At 47.0% G+C, this 15,188-nt stretch overlaps 1 protein-coding gene across 1 annotated transcript in view; it reads left to right on the forward strand.

Moving 5' to 3' along the window:
• LOC146830237 (E3 ubiquitin-protein ligase TRIM7-like) overlaps positions 1 to 14,549 on the forward strand; it is a 178,516-nt gene extending 163,967 nt beyond the window's left edge. The window contains exon 6 of the mRNA XM_085604443.1: positions 11,941 to 14,549. Coding sequence (XP_085460569.1) covers positions 11,941 to 12,455 — 515 coding nt within the window. The 3' untranslated portion in view covers positions 12,456 to 14,549. The remainder of the gene's footprint in view (positions 1 to 11,940) is intronic.
• The last annotated feature ends 639 nt before the right edge of the window (positions 14,550 to 15,188 follow it).

Consider the following 15,188-nt stretch of genomic DNA (forward strand, 5'->3'; position numbering starts at 1 on the left):
TGTGGGCCACCTCCTAGACCCCATTTTCTCCAGTTTTTCCACCGTTCTCGTTGGTCCTCCGCTCCAGTGTTGTTGGACTGATCATTATGCAGTACTGTTTAATATTCCAGTCCTTGTTCTCTCATTACTCGGCCTGCATCGCAGCTTATGAACAGACACTGGGCTAAATTGGATATGCCTGAGCTTAATAATCAACTCCTTAACACAATTCCAGATGCTGATCAAATCGCTGTGAATCAATGGCTTAGGGATGCTACTGACGCAACTTTGCCTATAACATCTATAACGCAAAGCAGAATGCTTCCCCCTGCCCCTTGGTTTAATGAAGCCCTCCGAAGTGAAAAAAAAACGCTGCAAAATCCTCGAAAGGTGCTGGAGGAAGTACTATGCAGAGTATGCTGATGCCTTGAAAAAATATCATGCCTCCTGCAAACTTGCCCGGGCAACCTATTACACGGAGAAGATCTTCAAAGCCCAACAGTGCCAAAAGACTTTGTTTAGAGTGGTGAATTAACTATTGGCAGCTAGCACCTTTTCACCGCCGCCTGCCCGTTCCCAACAACAGTGTGAAGAACTAGCCACCTTTTTCCTAAGCAAAGTAGAGATAATCCAGCAATTAGAAGCAGATGCTCCCATTCTAGTGAGTCCTCCATTTGCTGCCACCCAAGCGCTTGGTCATCCAGACTTGAATCCTCTTGACTGCAAGTCTAACGATAAGCCAGAAGAACCCTTAGAAATCCAGACCTGGCCCTCTTTAGATTTAGCATTATTGCAAATGTTTTTGGATACCATCAAGTCTGGCTCCCCGCTAGATCCCCTTCCCCTGTCAAAACTTAGATTGATTGACAATGCTGCCCTCACTGTAATTCTTGATCTCTTCTACTCCTCCTGTTCCCCAGAAGTGGAAGCATGCTATAGTGCTCCCTCTGCTCAAGAAGGATGACCGTGACCCTCTCTGTTGGTCAAACTTTCGGCCTATCTCCCTTATTTTTATAAGATTCTAGAAAAGCATGTCAATATTCAACTCTCCTCCTTCACCACTTCTTGTAATCTGCTTCATCCGTCTCAGTCCTGCTTTAGGGCAGGCCATACCATGGAATCCACCCTACTTGGAGCTTCAGAACTCCTTAGGCAAGAACTCGACTTCGGGGGGACGGCCTTCTTTATAATTTTGGATTTAAGTGCGGCTTTTGACACGGTTCTACATTCTATCCTGCTGGACAGATTGGAGGCGCTAGGTAATGTGGACCAGGTCCTGAGGTGGAAGTCCTCTTTTTTGAAAGATCGTACTTTTCGGGCTCATCAGCTAATAACACATCCAAGGCCCTCTCGCTGACCTCAGGGGTTCCATTTGGAGTCCCCTGCATTTTAACATTTCACTTCGCCCTCTGATAGAAGTAATTGAGGAGTCTGGTCTCACCTTGTTCTCTTATGCGGATGATTCCCAGAATTTATTCTCACTATCAAACACTCAGAACCTAGATCCTTACCTACTCAGGCAAGGTTTGACTAATGTCGCCCGCTGGATGAACAGAATTGCTTTGAAAACTTAATGGCAATAAAACAGAAGTCATGATTCTGGGCAATAATCCCAAACTCTGGGAAGTTAACCACTGGCCGGTCTCTTTGGGACCCTTACCCACACCGGTTAATAAAGTTGGGAATCTTGACTTCATTATTGATAAGAACCTTTCACTCAAGCCGCAGGTCTCCAAACTCACAGCCTCTTTTTTCTTTTCCATTCTCAAATGGCTCAAGAAAATCCTCTGGCTGATTCCTTTAAACACCCAAAGAACGGTTTTGTAGGCTTTGGTAATGTCAAGATTGGACTACAGGAATGTTCTGTATCCAGGCACCGATAAATCCGTGATCCACCGCTTGCAGATCATTCAGAACACGGCCGCCCGCCTCCTCTTTCGGCTGCCTAGATATGCTTCTTTCTCTCCTTTGCTCCACAAACTACACCGGCTTAAGGTCTACAAGCGCATTCAATTCAAGGCCTTATGCTATATGTTTTGAGCAAGGCATGGCCATGCCCCTTCATACATCCAAATTCTGGTGTCAGCCTATGAGCCCACCCGATCGTTGAGATCAGCCAACCTCGCCCTGTTTACCATTCCCAGGTTTCGCCTGGCCGGCATGAAGGGCTGCTCCTTTTCATACTTGGGCCCAAAACTCTAGAACTCCCTTCCTATAGCTCTCAGGAATTGCCACTCTCTTCTTGCGTTCCGTAAGAACTTGAAGACTCTGCTCTTCAACTGCCCTGATTGAGCTCCGTGGTTTCTGCTTTCGGGTTTATGCACCCCTGCTTGCTGTCTGCTCTAGCGCCGGGAGACCCTTTTAGGTAGCTGCACACTCTACAAGTTTTAAAAAATAAATAAATAAGGGCTGCGTACATGGTTTGATGGAAGAGTGTGTGTAGATGAATTGAGGCTACCTGGATTGGTGCATGACAAGATGGATGGATGGATGGATACATACATACATGGATGGCTGGGAGATGGAAGATGGTCTGGGGATGGCCGGATGCTCTGTTGATTCACCAGTGGTGAAAGGATACATGGGCGGAAGAGTAACAAGAGAGGGTGTCCAGAAAGATGAGGGGATGTATACATGAATGAATGGATGAATGCTCCATATGATGGACAAACGATTGGATGATTTTCTAGTGAATGGATACATGGATGGATGGGTGGGTGGATGAGTGAATGGGAAAGTCTCTAGATGGATAGCTGGATGTAATCCTGAGTAGATGAATGCAGTGGATGATCTAAACATGGAGGAATTAAAATTAATGGATTTGCTTGCTATGTAAAAGTCATCCCCAACTTTTACGCCTCACCACTTTGAAATGGCAACAGCCACCACTGCAAAACTCTCATTCTCTCAGCGTGTGAAAAGAGATTCAGAACAAGTCTGGCACAATCGCAACAGGAAGCCTTTTGCACCTAGATCAGGTATATGCATGCAGAATACTCATGTGATGTATGAGTGTACGCTTCCCTCACACAGAACAGGTCACACATGTAAAAGTGCATGCTTCCCTCACACAGAACAGGTCACACATGAAGGGCAAGTTTCCCCCACGCAGAACCGGTCACACATGCAGAAGTGCATGCTTCCCGCACACAGAACAGGTCACACATGCAGAAGTGTATGCTTCCCTCACACATAACAAGTCACTCATGCAGAAGTGAAAGCGTTCCTTACTCAGAACCTGTCCTGGAAATTGAGAAGTGGATGCTTCGCTCACTAAAAGCCGGTCCTTTACAAGCAAACGTATAACCTTCTCACACACAGAATGTGCAAGACACACCGAAGTGCCAGGTTCTGTCACTCGGGTTTTACAACATGCAGATGTGCAAGTTTTCCACACTCAGACCAGGTATACACATGCAGAAGTGCAAGATTCGCTCGATCAGAACAGGCCTATCATATGCTTAGATACATGCTTCCCTCACTCAGAACGGGTGCTGCACTTCGACAAGTGCAAGCTTCCCTCACTCGGAACATGTCCATGAGATGCAGTAGAGCAAGCTTCCCTTAGTCAGAATAGTTCACACACGTAGAAGAGGAAGCTTCACTTACTCAGAATCCATCCAGGACATGGAGGGTGAATGCTTCCCTCACTCAGAGCAGGTCTAACACTTTCAGAAATGCAAGCTTTCCACACTTTGAGCATGTACATACCTGTAGACTTGCAAGCTTCCTTCACAGAGAACCGGTTTACATATGCATTTGGCTTAACCAATGGACCAAGATCATTGACTAAAAAGGGACCTTGCAATTTCCCCAATATGGTATCTTTATTTTTAAATTCTATCCCGTATTGACAAATACGTCCAAGAAGAAGAAGGCTCAAGGAGAGAGGGATACTGATACTCAAGGAGGGAGGGATACTGATGCTCAAGGAGGGAGGGATACTGATGCCCGAAGAGAGGGGATACTGATGCTCTAGGAGAGAGGGATACTGATGCTCGAAGAGAGAGGTATACTGATGCTCAAGGAGAGGGATACTGATGCTCGAAGATAGAGGGAAACTGATGCTCGAGGAGAGGAGGATACTGATGCGCAAGGAGAGTGGGATACTGATACTCAAGGAGAGAGGTATACTAATGCTCAAGGAGAGGGGGATACTGATGCTCAAAAAGAGAGGGATAATGAAGCTCGAAGAGAGAGGGATACTGATGCTCAAGGAAAGGGGGGTAATGATGCTCAAGGAGAGAGGGATACTGATGCTCAAGGAGAGAGGGATACTGATGCTCAAGGAGAGAGGGATACTGATGCTCAAGGAGAGAGGGATAATGATGCTCAAGGAGAGAGGGATACTGATGCTAGAAGAGAGAGGCATAATGATGCTCAAGGAGAAAGAGATACTGATGCTCAAAGAGAAAGGGATACTGATGCTCAAGGAGAGAAGGCTACTGATGCTCAAGGAGAAAGGGATACTGATGCTCCATGAGAGAGGGACACTGATGCTGAAGGAGAGAGGGACACTGATTCTGGAAGAGAGGGATACTGATGCTCAGAGAGAGGGACACTGATGCTCGAAGAGAGGGGCACTGATGCTTAAGGAGAAAGGGACACTGATGCTCAAGGAGAGAGGGATACCGATGCTCAAGGAGAGAGGGATAATAATGCTGAAGGAGAGAGGGATACCGATGCTCAAGGTGGGAGGGTTACTGATGCTCAAGGATAGAGGGATACTGATGCTCATGAAGAAAGGGATACTGATGCTCAAGGAGAGGGGTACTGATGCTCAAGGAGAAAGGGACACTGATGCTCGAGGAGAGAGGGACACTGATGCTGAAGGAGAGAGGGACACTGAGGCTGAAGGAGAAAGGGACACTGATGCTGAAGGAGAGAGGGAAACTGATGCTGAAGGAGAGAGGGGCACTGATGCTTGAAGAGAGAGGGATACTGATGCTCAGAGAGCGGGTCACAGATGCTCGAAGAGAAAGGGATACTGATGCTCAAGGAGAGAGGGATACTAATGCTCGAAGAGAGGTATACGGATATTCAAGGAGAGAGGGATACTAATGCTCGAAGAGAGGGATACCGATATTTAAGGAGAGAGAGATACTGATTCTTAATAAGAGAGAGGGATACTGACGCTCAAAGAGAGAGGGATACTGACGCTTGAAGAGAGAGGGATGCTGATGCTCAAGGAGAGAGGGATACTGATGCGCTAAGAGAGAGGCAACTGATGCTCTAAGTGAGAGGGGTACTGATGCTCAAAGAGAGAGGGATACTGATTCTCAAGGAGAGAGGGATACTGATGCTGAAGGAGAGAGGGATACTGATGTTCAGAATGACCCAAATACTGATAGTGACTCTAGTGAAATATTTTCTGGAGGATCCCGAATACCTCCCTTCTATGTTGTACAGCCTGCCGATGGTGGTTTTCCCATGTGATGGCAATAATGCGACTGCATTTGTAAACCCCACTCCGACTCAAACAGGGGGCACGACCCTGACATCCCCAGTTGTGACTGCTCTGACTCAGACGGATTCCACTGTGGCAGGTCCTATCACTACCTCTTCTGTCGTGCCCGTCCCAGCAAGGTCTACTTCCCTGACTGCGATTATTCCTGTTGTGACTGCCCCGATTTTAAATGGCCCGATCCCTTTATTTTCCTTAGCTACTGCTGCAGTGCCTGCTGCCACTGTGTAGTGGGCTGGGCCCACATGTTCAAGTGATGAAGTAGACGTAGCCGAGATGATTTTATGTAGTTTATTAAGTCCATAAGTAGAGGTTACAGCAAGCTAAAACAAGCCCAGAACAGGCCCCACCAGGAGCAGCCTCCTAGCTGCTCAGCCCATCTTCCCAACTGTCTCACATACACACAGGCACCCAAGCATTCCACTCACACTAACATTCTACGCGGAACACTCACACTGGCTGAGCAGCTAGGTACAGAATGAAAGGGAACATATCAACATGACCTGAGGATACTACACACTGCTATTCCCGTAACACCTAACTCGCAAGTAGTTGTATGTTGTATGGAATCCTAATCTGCTAACAGCACTTTTTACCACAGAACAGACTTTAGTGTTCACAACTCTAATCGTTCAGGGTGCTGCTGGATTCTTGAATTTAGTTTTGATGCCCCGAATGGAGGAAGTGTCCCCGGAAAGTGGAGACACAGAGACGATAGATGATACGCTGATAATTCAATTAGATTTAAGACCCCTAGATATCACCAGGTTTGTTGTGAAATTGGATGAACTCATTAAGGGAAATTTGAATTTTAAATATATAGACAGGTTTGAGAAACCTCTCCTGATCTTGTTGGTCCCGGTGCAATGCAGCAGCATTGCCATTGAAATGCAGCATACGCTGTAATAGCAAAAAATGGTCTCCGCTCATGTATAGTGCGAAGATGGGGGTTACTCACACCGTGCGAGTAGACCAGTAGAACTGTAAGCCAGGGTTGTGCACTAACCCGTTTTTTTAACGTAAGGCCCAAAAATATCTCCAGCTGTTCCAGTGAAGTGGGCCTTCACTGGTGTGTCTTAAATAAGGCCCTATATGGCCTTCATGCTCCCTCAGAAATTGTTGTGCACGCAAAGTTGATTACAGCACAATATACTCAAGGAAGTCAACATCCAAAAAGAGATGGACATAGTCAATCAGTAACAAATTGGCTGTACCAATTCTACATCCAACGTTGCCAGAGAGTGTGCCTGAACTAAATTGGGGGCTTCCATCTATGCTTTCTGCTGCACCTGCCTTCTCTCTGGGTTGGTCTGCCCTGCTACGGTCACTCCACTGCACAGACTGTTCTTTGGAAGGGACAGCACAGCTGCCATCATCATGTCCCTCAGAATCGCTGGAAGCAGTATCGTCTGGTCGAACTCCACTGACTGGAAAACCACTTCCAGAATCTGCTCGATTTACCTTTCCGTCAGATGTTGTCTCATTCTCTGATCCTACCTCGGAGCTGTCCTCCATAACCAGAGTTAGGACCCGGGCAGCAGTCATCCTTTGCAACCCCATCTTTGCTGACTAGCTAACACGTTCCATCTGAAATGCTGTCCTACGTAGCAGGCAGAAGCATTGTTCTAAATCAGTTGGTGGGTGTGTGTGTGTCTGTGAGTTGTGGGGAACATTAAATAAACAAAAAAAGAATTATCTTTCTAGTTGAAATGCTGGTTCTCCAAAAGCACAGAAAAAGACGCTGTACTACTTCACCTTGTCACATACCCAGTACCACAGCATATCTTTGGCCGGCCCCCACACGAAAGGGGATCAAACAAAACACACTGTAACAACAAGCAGCAATGTCATTGGTGGTGTCACTCTTGCTGAAATTAATGGTAAAACATGCACAACTGGTATGAACAAGTTGTTTAAATTGTTGCGTGCCTCAGGAGTATCACTCTCTAGTGTGGAGTGTGGAGTAATCATGATGAAGTAACGTCTCCTAGTTAGGGGACGTCCCCCTGAGCATTGCTCAGGGGGACGTCCAGCTGAGTCTCCAACCCCGGTGTCTTGGTCAGATCACTTTTTAACATATTTTTCCTGGGTCCCGCCAGATGGTAACCTTCCATCCCAGGCAGAGCATAAGCCAGTGTTTGCTACAATTGATCCAGCGCTATTCAGCTAAGCCTTGGGTTCTACTAGACCTCCTCCTGCCAGTGATCTTGCAGCTGGGCTTGCTGGGTTCACAAGCTGGATCTCGAACACTGTTGATCTCACAGCTCCAACTACCCGGCATAGGTATTCTAGGGACTCCCCGTCTAACTCCTGGTTCACTCCTAAGCTGAGGTTACTGAAGCAGGAGTGTAAGAAACTTGAGAGGAAATGGCGCAAGGGTTATCATCTCAAAGATAAACTCCTGCTGAGAACTAAACATAAAGCCTATTATATGGCTATTGCACAGGTTAAAAGCCTTTACTATGGGAATAGAATTGACGCAGCCAAGAATAACTCTAAGGAAATCTTTTCTATAGTTCAAAGTTTCCTGGCCCCAAAAGCTCAAGCTAGTACGTTCCTATCTTTGGACGTTTGGTGTGAAGATCTTTCCATTTTCTTTATGCAGAAAATACACACTATACAGTGTCCTTTGCCACTAGCAATAAAATCCATGAGGCCCTCCTGACCGGAGGCACCCTATTGGCCCCACCCTCTCATTCGTTGGCTGCGTTTACCCCCATAGACCTTCCCAGTTCCCTTAAAATTTTAAAGGGTCTGAAATCAGGATCCCCTTTGGACCCGTGCGCAGCTAGACTTCTGGCTGATGTGGCGAATACGGTTAATCCTGAAGTCAAAAGACTTATTACCATGTCCTTTACTCAGGCTCTTGTCCCGGCCGAGTGGAAGCAGGCCAAGATCCTTCCTCTTCTGAAAAAACCCTCACTTGATCCGCTATGCCCGTCAAATTACAGACCAATCTCCCTTTTGCCCAGTATGGCCAAGATCTGTGAGAAAGTGGTCACTAGACAGCTGACTGACTACGTTGAAAGATCAGGCCTTCTCCACCCGGCTCAGTCGGGCTTTAGGGCCTCATTCAATACTGAATCTGCCCTGGTGAAAATCTCCGAAGCCATCAGAGACTGCCTGAATGCCGGCGGGAGGGCCGCTTTGGTGTTGCTTGATCTCTTTCGGCAGCATTCAATACGGTTCCCCACGCCCTGCTGCTGTCCCGACTGGCGGAGATAGGTGTATCGGGTAGATCCTGGGGCTGGCTCCAATCCTTTTTGGAGGATTGGACACAGGAGGTATGGCTCTCACCATTTTCCTCATCACCCAAGAAAGTGACCACAGGGGTTCCACAGGGCTCTTCTCTGAGTCCTCTTCTTTTTAATATTTACGTCACCCCTCTGGTTCAGCTGGCGGAGGACTTGGGAGCGAAAATAATCGCTTATGCCGACGACACAAAGCTCCTGTTCAAATGGAGGAAAAACAAAATCTCTACTTCGGCCGCCAAACACTGCCTGACCACACTTTTCCGTTGGATGGCGGGGGCTGAATTGAAATGTATTAAGGAGAAATCGGAAATACTCCTATTCTGCAACTTTCCCGCCCGGTTCAGGGAATTACTCTGGCCCTCCGACTCTGCATTGCCTTCCTTCTCAGGGAACCCAGTTAAGAACTTAGGGGTCTGGTTCGAGGAGACTCTCCGATTCTCAACCCAGATCAAGAAGCTGGCAAGGACCTGCTTCGGTCTCGTAAAGTCTTTCAGGAAGTTTCTTCCCCTTCTTCCTCAGGCGGCTAAGGAGTCAGTGATCCAAGCCCTTATTCTTTCTCGGCTAGATTATGCCAACGCTGTATATGCTGGCATCTCAAGCTACCCATTAAATAAATTGCAAGTGGTGCAGAACGCGGCGGCCAGGCTGCTTGTGAATGTTTCCGCCAGATGTAGCGTGAGACACGCCTTACACTGGCTGCCCATGGCAGAGAGAGTCAGATTTAAGATCCTTGTCATCGCCCACCGTGCTCTTTATGCCACTGGGCCCGGCTATCTTCAGAAACGTTTTTTCTTTTATACCCCTGCAAGAGAACTGCATTCCTCTACTCAACTCCTGGCCCAAATCCTGCGTTTCCGTTTGCAAAGGAAAGGCGGCAATTCTCTAACTGCGCGAGACCTGACTTACATCATAATTGATGCCATGTGTGAGGACATACACAACGCAAGGGGGTTGCCTGAGTTATGGCATGCTATGCAAACCAAAACAGGTGACTTTCGGTGCTTTTACACGTCTGAGGCAGAACCACAATTCTGTTTCAAACTACATTTGTGAACTCGGGCCCTCCCTGCATTAATTGATCTCTACTAAACTATGGCTTCTAGTGCACTGTGCTCTCTAGTGCAGTGTTGCATATAGTACGCTGTTCTTGCCAGTGCTGTGTTGTGCACTGTACTGCCTAGTACAGTGTGCCCTCCAGGGCAATTTGCTGTCCACTGCTGTGCACCTTTGAATAGAGTGTGACACCTCGTACAGTGCGCTGCCTAGTGCAGATTTCTGTTTAATACATCATACGCACTAGTGCAGTGTACTGTCTACTACAGTGTTCTTTTTAGTTTAGTATACTACCTATTACAATGCTGCAGCATCGAGTGCAGCGTGCTCTCTAACACTGCGGACTGTCTAGTTCAATGAGATGTCTGATAAACTGTACCATCTACTACAGTGTATGTGTATTACTGTGTACTATTTAGTGCAGCGTGCTGTACGGCCCACAGTGCTCTCTAGTGCAGTGTGCTGTATGGCCCACAGTACTCTCTAGTGCAGTGTGCTGTATAGCCCAAAGTGTTCTCTAGTGCAGTGTGCTGTATAGCCCAAAGTGCTCTCTAGTGCAGTGTGCTGTACAGCCCAGAGTTCTCTCTAGTGCAGTGTGTTGTATAGCCCAGTGCTCTCTAGTGAAGTGTGCTGTATAGACCACAGTGCTCTCTGGCGCAGTGTGCTGTATAGCCCGCATTGCTCTCTAGTGCAGTGTGCTGTATAGTCCACAATGCTCTCTGGTGTAGTGTGCTGTATAGCCCACAGTGCTCTCTAGTGCATTGTGCTGTATAGCCGACAGTGCTCTCTGATGCTGTGTGCTCTTTTGTAAAGTGTGATCTCCAGTACAGTGTGATGTCTGGTGCAGTGTACCTTTTAGTACATTACGTGGACTCTAGTGCAGTGTTCGATCTAGTGGGCTGTGGTGTCTAGTGCAGTTTACCCCAATACATTGTTCTCTCGCTAGCACAGAGAGTGGCCTAGTGCAGTGTGGAGCTTAGTACAGTGAGTAATTTAGTGCAGTCTGCCATCCAGTAGAGCGCAATGTCTAGTATGGTAGGTGGGCTTGTGCAGTGTAAAATCGGGTGCAGTGGTGCTCTATAGAGTACAAAGGGCTGTTAATAGTGCAGTCTACCATCTAGTGCAGTGTACTGCCTTGTACGGTGGGCTCTACCACAGTCTTAAGTACAACAGACTCTCTTGCACAGTGTCTGTCTAGTACAGGGGGTGATCTACCATGGAGCACTTTCTGCCTAGTGCAGTCCGCCGTGTACTGTGTTTTTTCCTATAGTGGGCTCTTTAGTATAGTGCACTGTCTAGTACAGAAGGTACTGTTGCACAGTGTGCTTTCTCATATATTGAGCTGTCTAGTATAGTGTACAATATGCAGTAGTCTCTAGTACACTGAGTTGTCTGGTGCAGTTTGCAGGTTAATATCTAGTACAGTGTACCCTGTAGTATAGTGAGTATTCTAACATACTATTCTGTCTGTTAGAATTCACACTTTAGCACAGTGTGCTCTGCAGTGCATTGGATTGTTTAGTGCAGTCTAGTGCATCTGTCTGTAGCGTGTTCAATAGTACATAGAGCTCTCTAGTGCAGTCTGCAATTTAGTACAGTGTACCATCTACTACAGTGGGTGAGCTAGCACAATGGGCTTTCTACCACAAAGAGGTGCTATTGAGTGCAGTACAATACACTGTGCTCCTACCAGGGAGGTGCTGTATAGTTCAGTATATTGCATAGTACAGTATACTCCTTCCGGATAGGCACTGTCTAGTGCACAGTACATTGGGGTGCTCCTTCCAGATAGATGTGATCCAGTTCAGTACAGTACACTGTCCTCCTTCTAGGGAGGTGCAGTATAGTGCAGTGTGCTTCTTCCAGAAAGTGATGTGTAGTGCAGTATATTGTACAGTATATTGTGCTCTTTCCAGGTGGGTGTTGTCTAGTGCAGTACAATCTGCTCCTTCCATGTACATGCTGTTTGGTGCATTGTATTGTACAGTTCAGTGTGCTCCTTTCAGGTAGGCGCTGTGTAGTGCTTTATAAAGTACAGCGCAGTCTGTTGAGATATATGGTTTCTGGTGCAATGTACGGTGCTCTCCTTCCAGAGAGGATTGCCTCGTGTCAATTACCTAAAAATAAAATAATAATGATATCCTTTATTTGTTCACATGAAATCTCTAATTCTGAATCTCTTCTCTGCAGTGATGGTGACTCTGGACTCAGACACAGCACATCCTGGGCTCTGCCTGTCTGAGAGGAGGAGACTGTTGAGATTATGTGGCATAAACCCACGTCTGCCGGACACCCCCAAGAGATTCACCTATGATGATCGTTGTGTGCTGGGGCGCGAGGGTTTCACCTCCGGCAGACATTACTGGGAGGTGCAGCTGCTGCAGGAGGGGGAATGGGCTGTGGGGGTCGCAGCAGAGTCTGTGGAGAGGAAGGGATGGATCAGATGGTCCCCTGAGAGGGGAGTCTGGGCTGTTCAGGGGTGCAGTGGTCAGTACTGGGCTCGCACGGCCCCTGAGACCCCTCTGTCTCCTCATGAAGAGCCCCTGAGGCTGGGGGCGTATCTGGACTACGAGGGGGGGCGGGTGTCTCTCTACAATGCGGACTCCATGGAGCTTCTCTACACTTTCCCTGAGACCGCCTTCAAAGAGAGACTCTTTCCGTTCTTCTGTCTCTTCTACTCAGGACTAGGGCTGAGGCTGGTGTAGGAGCTGTGCCTTCCCCAACCACCCCCTCCTCCCCCCTCCTCCCCCAGAGCATAGTTTCTATTTTATTGCAGCCTGAGACTGGCAGATCACTCACACAGATGCAGCCAGGCCATACAGCTTGGATTTTTAGCCGCCAGCACAGCGGCCCCGGGTAGATTATTCAATGCTTAAACCAGGTAATGCATCTGGGTCCTGTTTACTTAATCTTGTATTCCATAGAAATATCGTATGTTTACCAGATTTGGCCTGTCTGAGAGCACAGAAAGACACAAAACTCTTCCCTTTCGGTAATCCATGTCAGTCCCTGTTTACATTTCACATTTTACTTGTCTTACATTACGTAAGAGTACATCTTTTTCCAGATATTTTTTTTTTTTTTTGATGGAACATCTGACTCGTGTATTGTGCATACTGTGAACAGAGTCATCTCTTGGTTTCTGGGAAAGTACAAGTTGTGGATGTCGGTGCATGATTGATTGCTCTGCAGTTGAGTCAGTGAAAGTTTTGTAAACTGACTCCTGATAGGTCATTTACTTGTTTCACTACATGTTGATCCAATACGTACCCTTCTACAGAGTGCACAGACCGAATGTCACAAATGTGACATCATAGCTTCCTTACGTCTGACATTTTCATAATTTCATTGTAATTATGAGTGATATTCAACAACTATGAGTGTCGCTTTCTTAAGAGCATAATCAAGCAATGAAGGTGAAGAAAACATGCAAATATCAGAAACTACGCCCATTCGAGCAAGGAGAAACTCTAAGGAGATCTTTAAACTGCTGCAAAGCACCGGAAATGGAAGGACACTGTGGGACCCGCATAGCTGCCAAGTTTTCACATTACTCATGTGTGACATTTTGTTGGTTTCAGTGAACTTATGAGTGACATACCATTGCTAAATGTGTGACACTGGGCGTGACACTTTCACACAAGTAAAACCAAGCAATGGCGCTTGCAACAGGGTGCCATGCCACCACGGACTGCTTGCACTGTTGACTAACCTCACGAGCCCGTGCCCTTGAGCTGATCAGTTGAGCTCTAATGTTCCCTCTGTTGAATTGACTCGTCTGTGCCAAGAGTCAGGGGCTGCCCAGTGTCTGACAGGCTGATCAAGGGCATCTTGGCACCGGACCGGTCAGTGTCTGACAGGCTGAGCAAGGGCATCTTGGCACCGGACCTGTCAGGGGTGCCACAGGGTGGTGCAGATTATAGGCTGAGGTGGAAACAGCTGGTGCATTAATTTGCTGAAAACCATTAATTCTCACATTTCTTCATCCATCATCACACTATAACTGCATGTTGGTGGTACTTACGCACAACAGGGAAACACTTCTCCCACACAGGATGAAAACAAAGACGAGCATTCCAAACACACACTCTAAATGGTGCAGTATTCTGCCCATGAAGGCTAGCGCTTCAAGGCCCCATTTAGGTGTAGTAAGTGCTTTATATTAGTTGCAGTACAGTATAACAAAATATTTATTGTAAATGTTCTTTTTAGCCATGTTTCTGAACACGCACCCACACTCACAGGACTGAACCCCTGAACTCAGTCTCACAGTTCCTGTTCACTAAAGAAAGAGACTGATTGCATTTCCAAATCTCTGGAATATGAGCTGCTACAGAAACATTTATCTAAAGCTCACATGACACGACACTGCATATGTTTGCTTTTAGTACAATCAATGACTAGATGAATTGAGAGTTATATAATCATAACTTGTTCATCACAGTCCAATTTTTGAAAACATTGAATACTTTTTAAACAGTGTGAAAAGCGCCTCTCAGTCACTCTGTGCCTGGCATTTGGGACTTGCTGATTGAAAATGTCTTTAGGTCATATGGATCACATTTTGTTCCAACATAGTTCAGAAAATCCCACCTGTTGGCACCTGGTGAGCAAAGCACAAACCGACCCATTGTACTTATATTCATAGAAAAACAAAGAGACTGACATAACCTTATTGTTGTGAAAACTAAGATCGATCCCCTCCAAGTAGATTACCACTCGTCGTTGCTGCCGGGGCAACAGGAGTATTAGGGGAGAAGATGAGGACTCCACAGAGCAGTGTCTCTGGCAAGGCCTCTGGGGGCTAAAGAGGGGGGGGGGGGGGGTGGACATGGCCCAACTGCAGGATTCGAGACACAGGCAGGGTACTAGGTGCCAGCCCTGGAAATCTCTGCTAGGGGCGAGACCTTGTTCCCCCCCTCCCCCCCCCCCCCCCACCAGTCTGCTGATATATCGGACCGCTGAATCATTGTTCGGCAGCAGGAGAATACAGCTTTGTGACTTGCAAGGGGACAGGCTCTTGATCACAAACGATCATGCTTACAGTTCTAATTAATTGATGTACAGGTGGAGTTTGGAGACCACTGAATATCGGTCCGCATCTCGCCCGAACCCCAATGTCTGGCATCCGATTCCATCACCACATCTGGAACGCTGCAAAAAATGTCCCTGCCGTTCCATCCTTCCACATGGTCGAACATCCAAAATATTTCCAGTTCTGACCTCCTCGGACAGAAAAATCCTCTCCGAGAAAGACTAGCCTTTCTGAAGATGGCGTATCTTCAATCGTTGAAGGGCGTGAAACTGAAGGCCCCAGGAAAATCGCTTGAATAGGGGACGCTAATAAACCCACAGTCCTTGCCGGGATCTCCAAGATACCATCAAAGACGAAAAGAGTTTGTCTCAGTTACTTCTTGATCAAAGAAATCTTTTGGAAA

Source organism: Triturus cristatus, chromosome 5_1 (genome assembly GCF_964204655.1).
Source record: "Triturus cristatus chromosome 5_1, aTriCri1.1, whole genome shotgun sequence".
Lineage (NCBI taxonomy): Eukaryota > Metazoa > Chordata > Amphibia > Caudata > Salamandridae > Triturus > Triturus cristatus.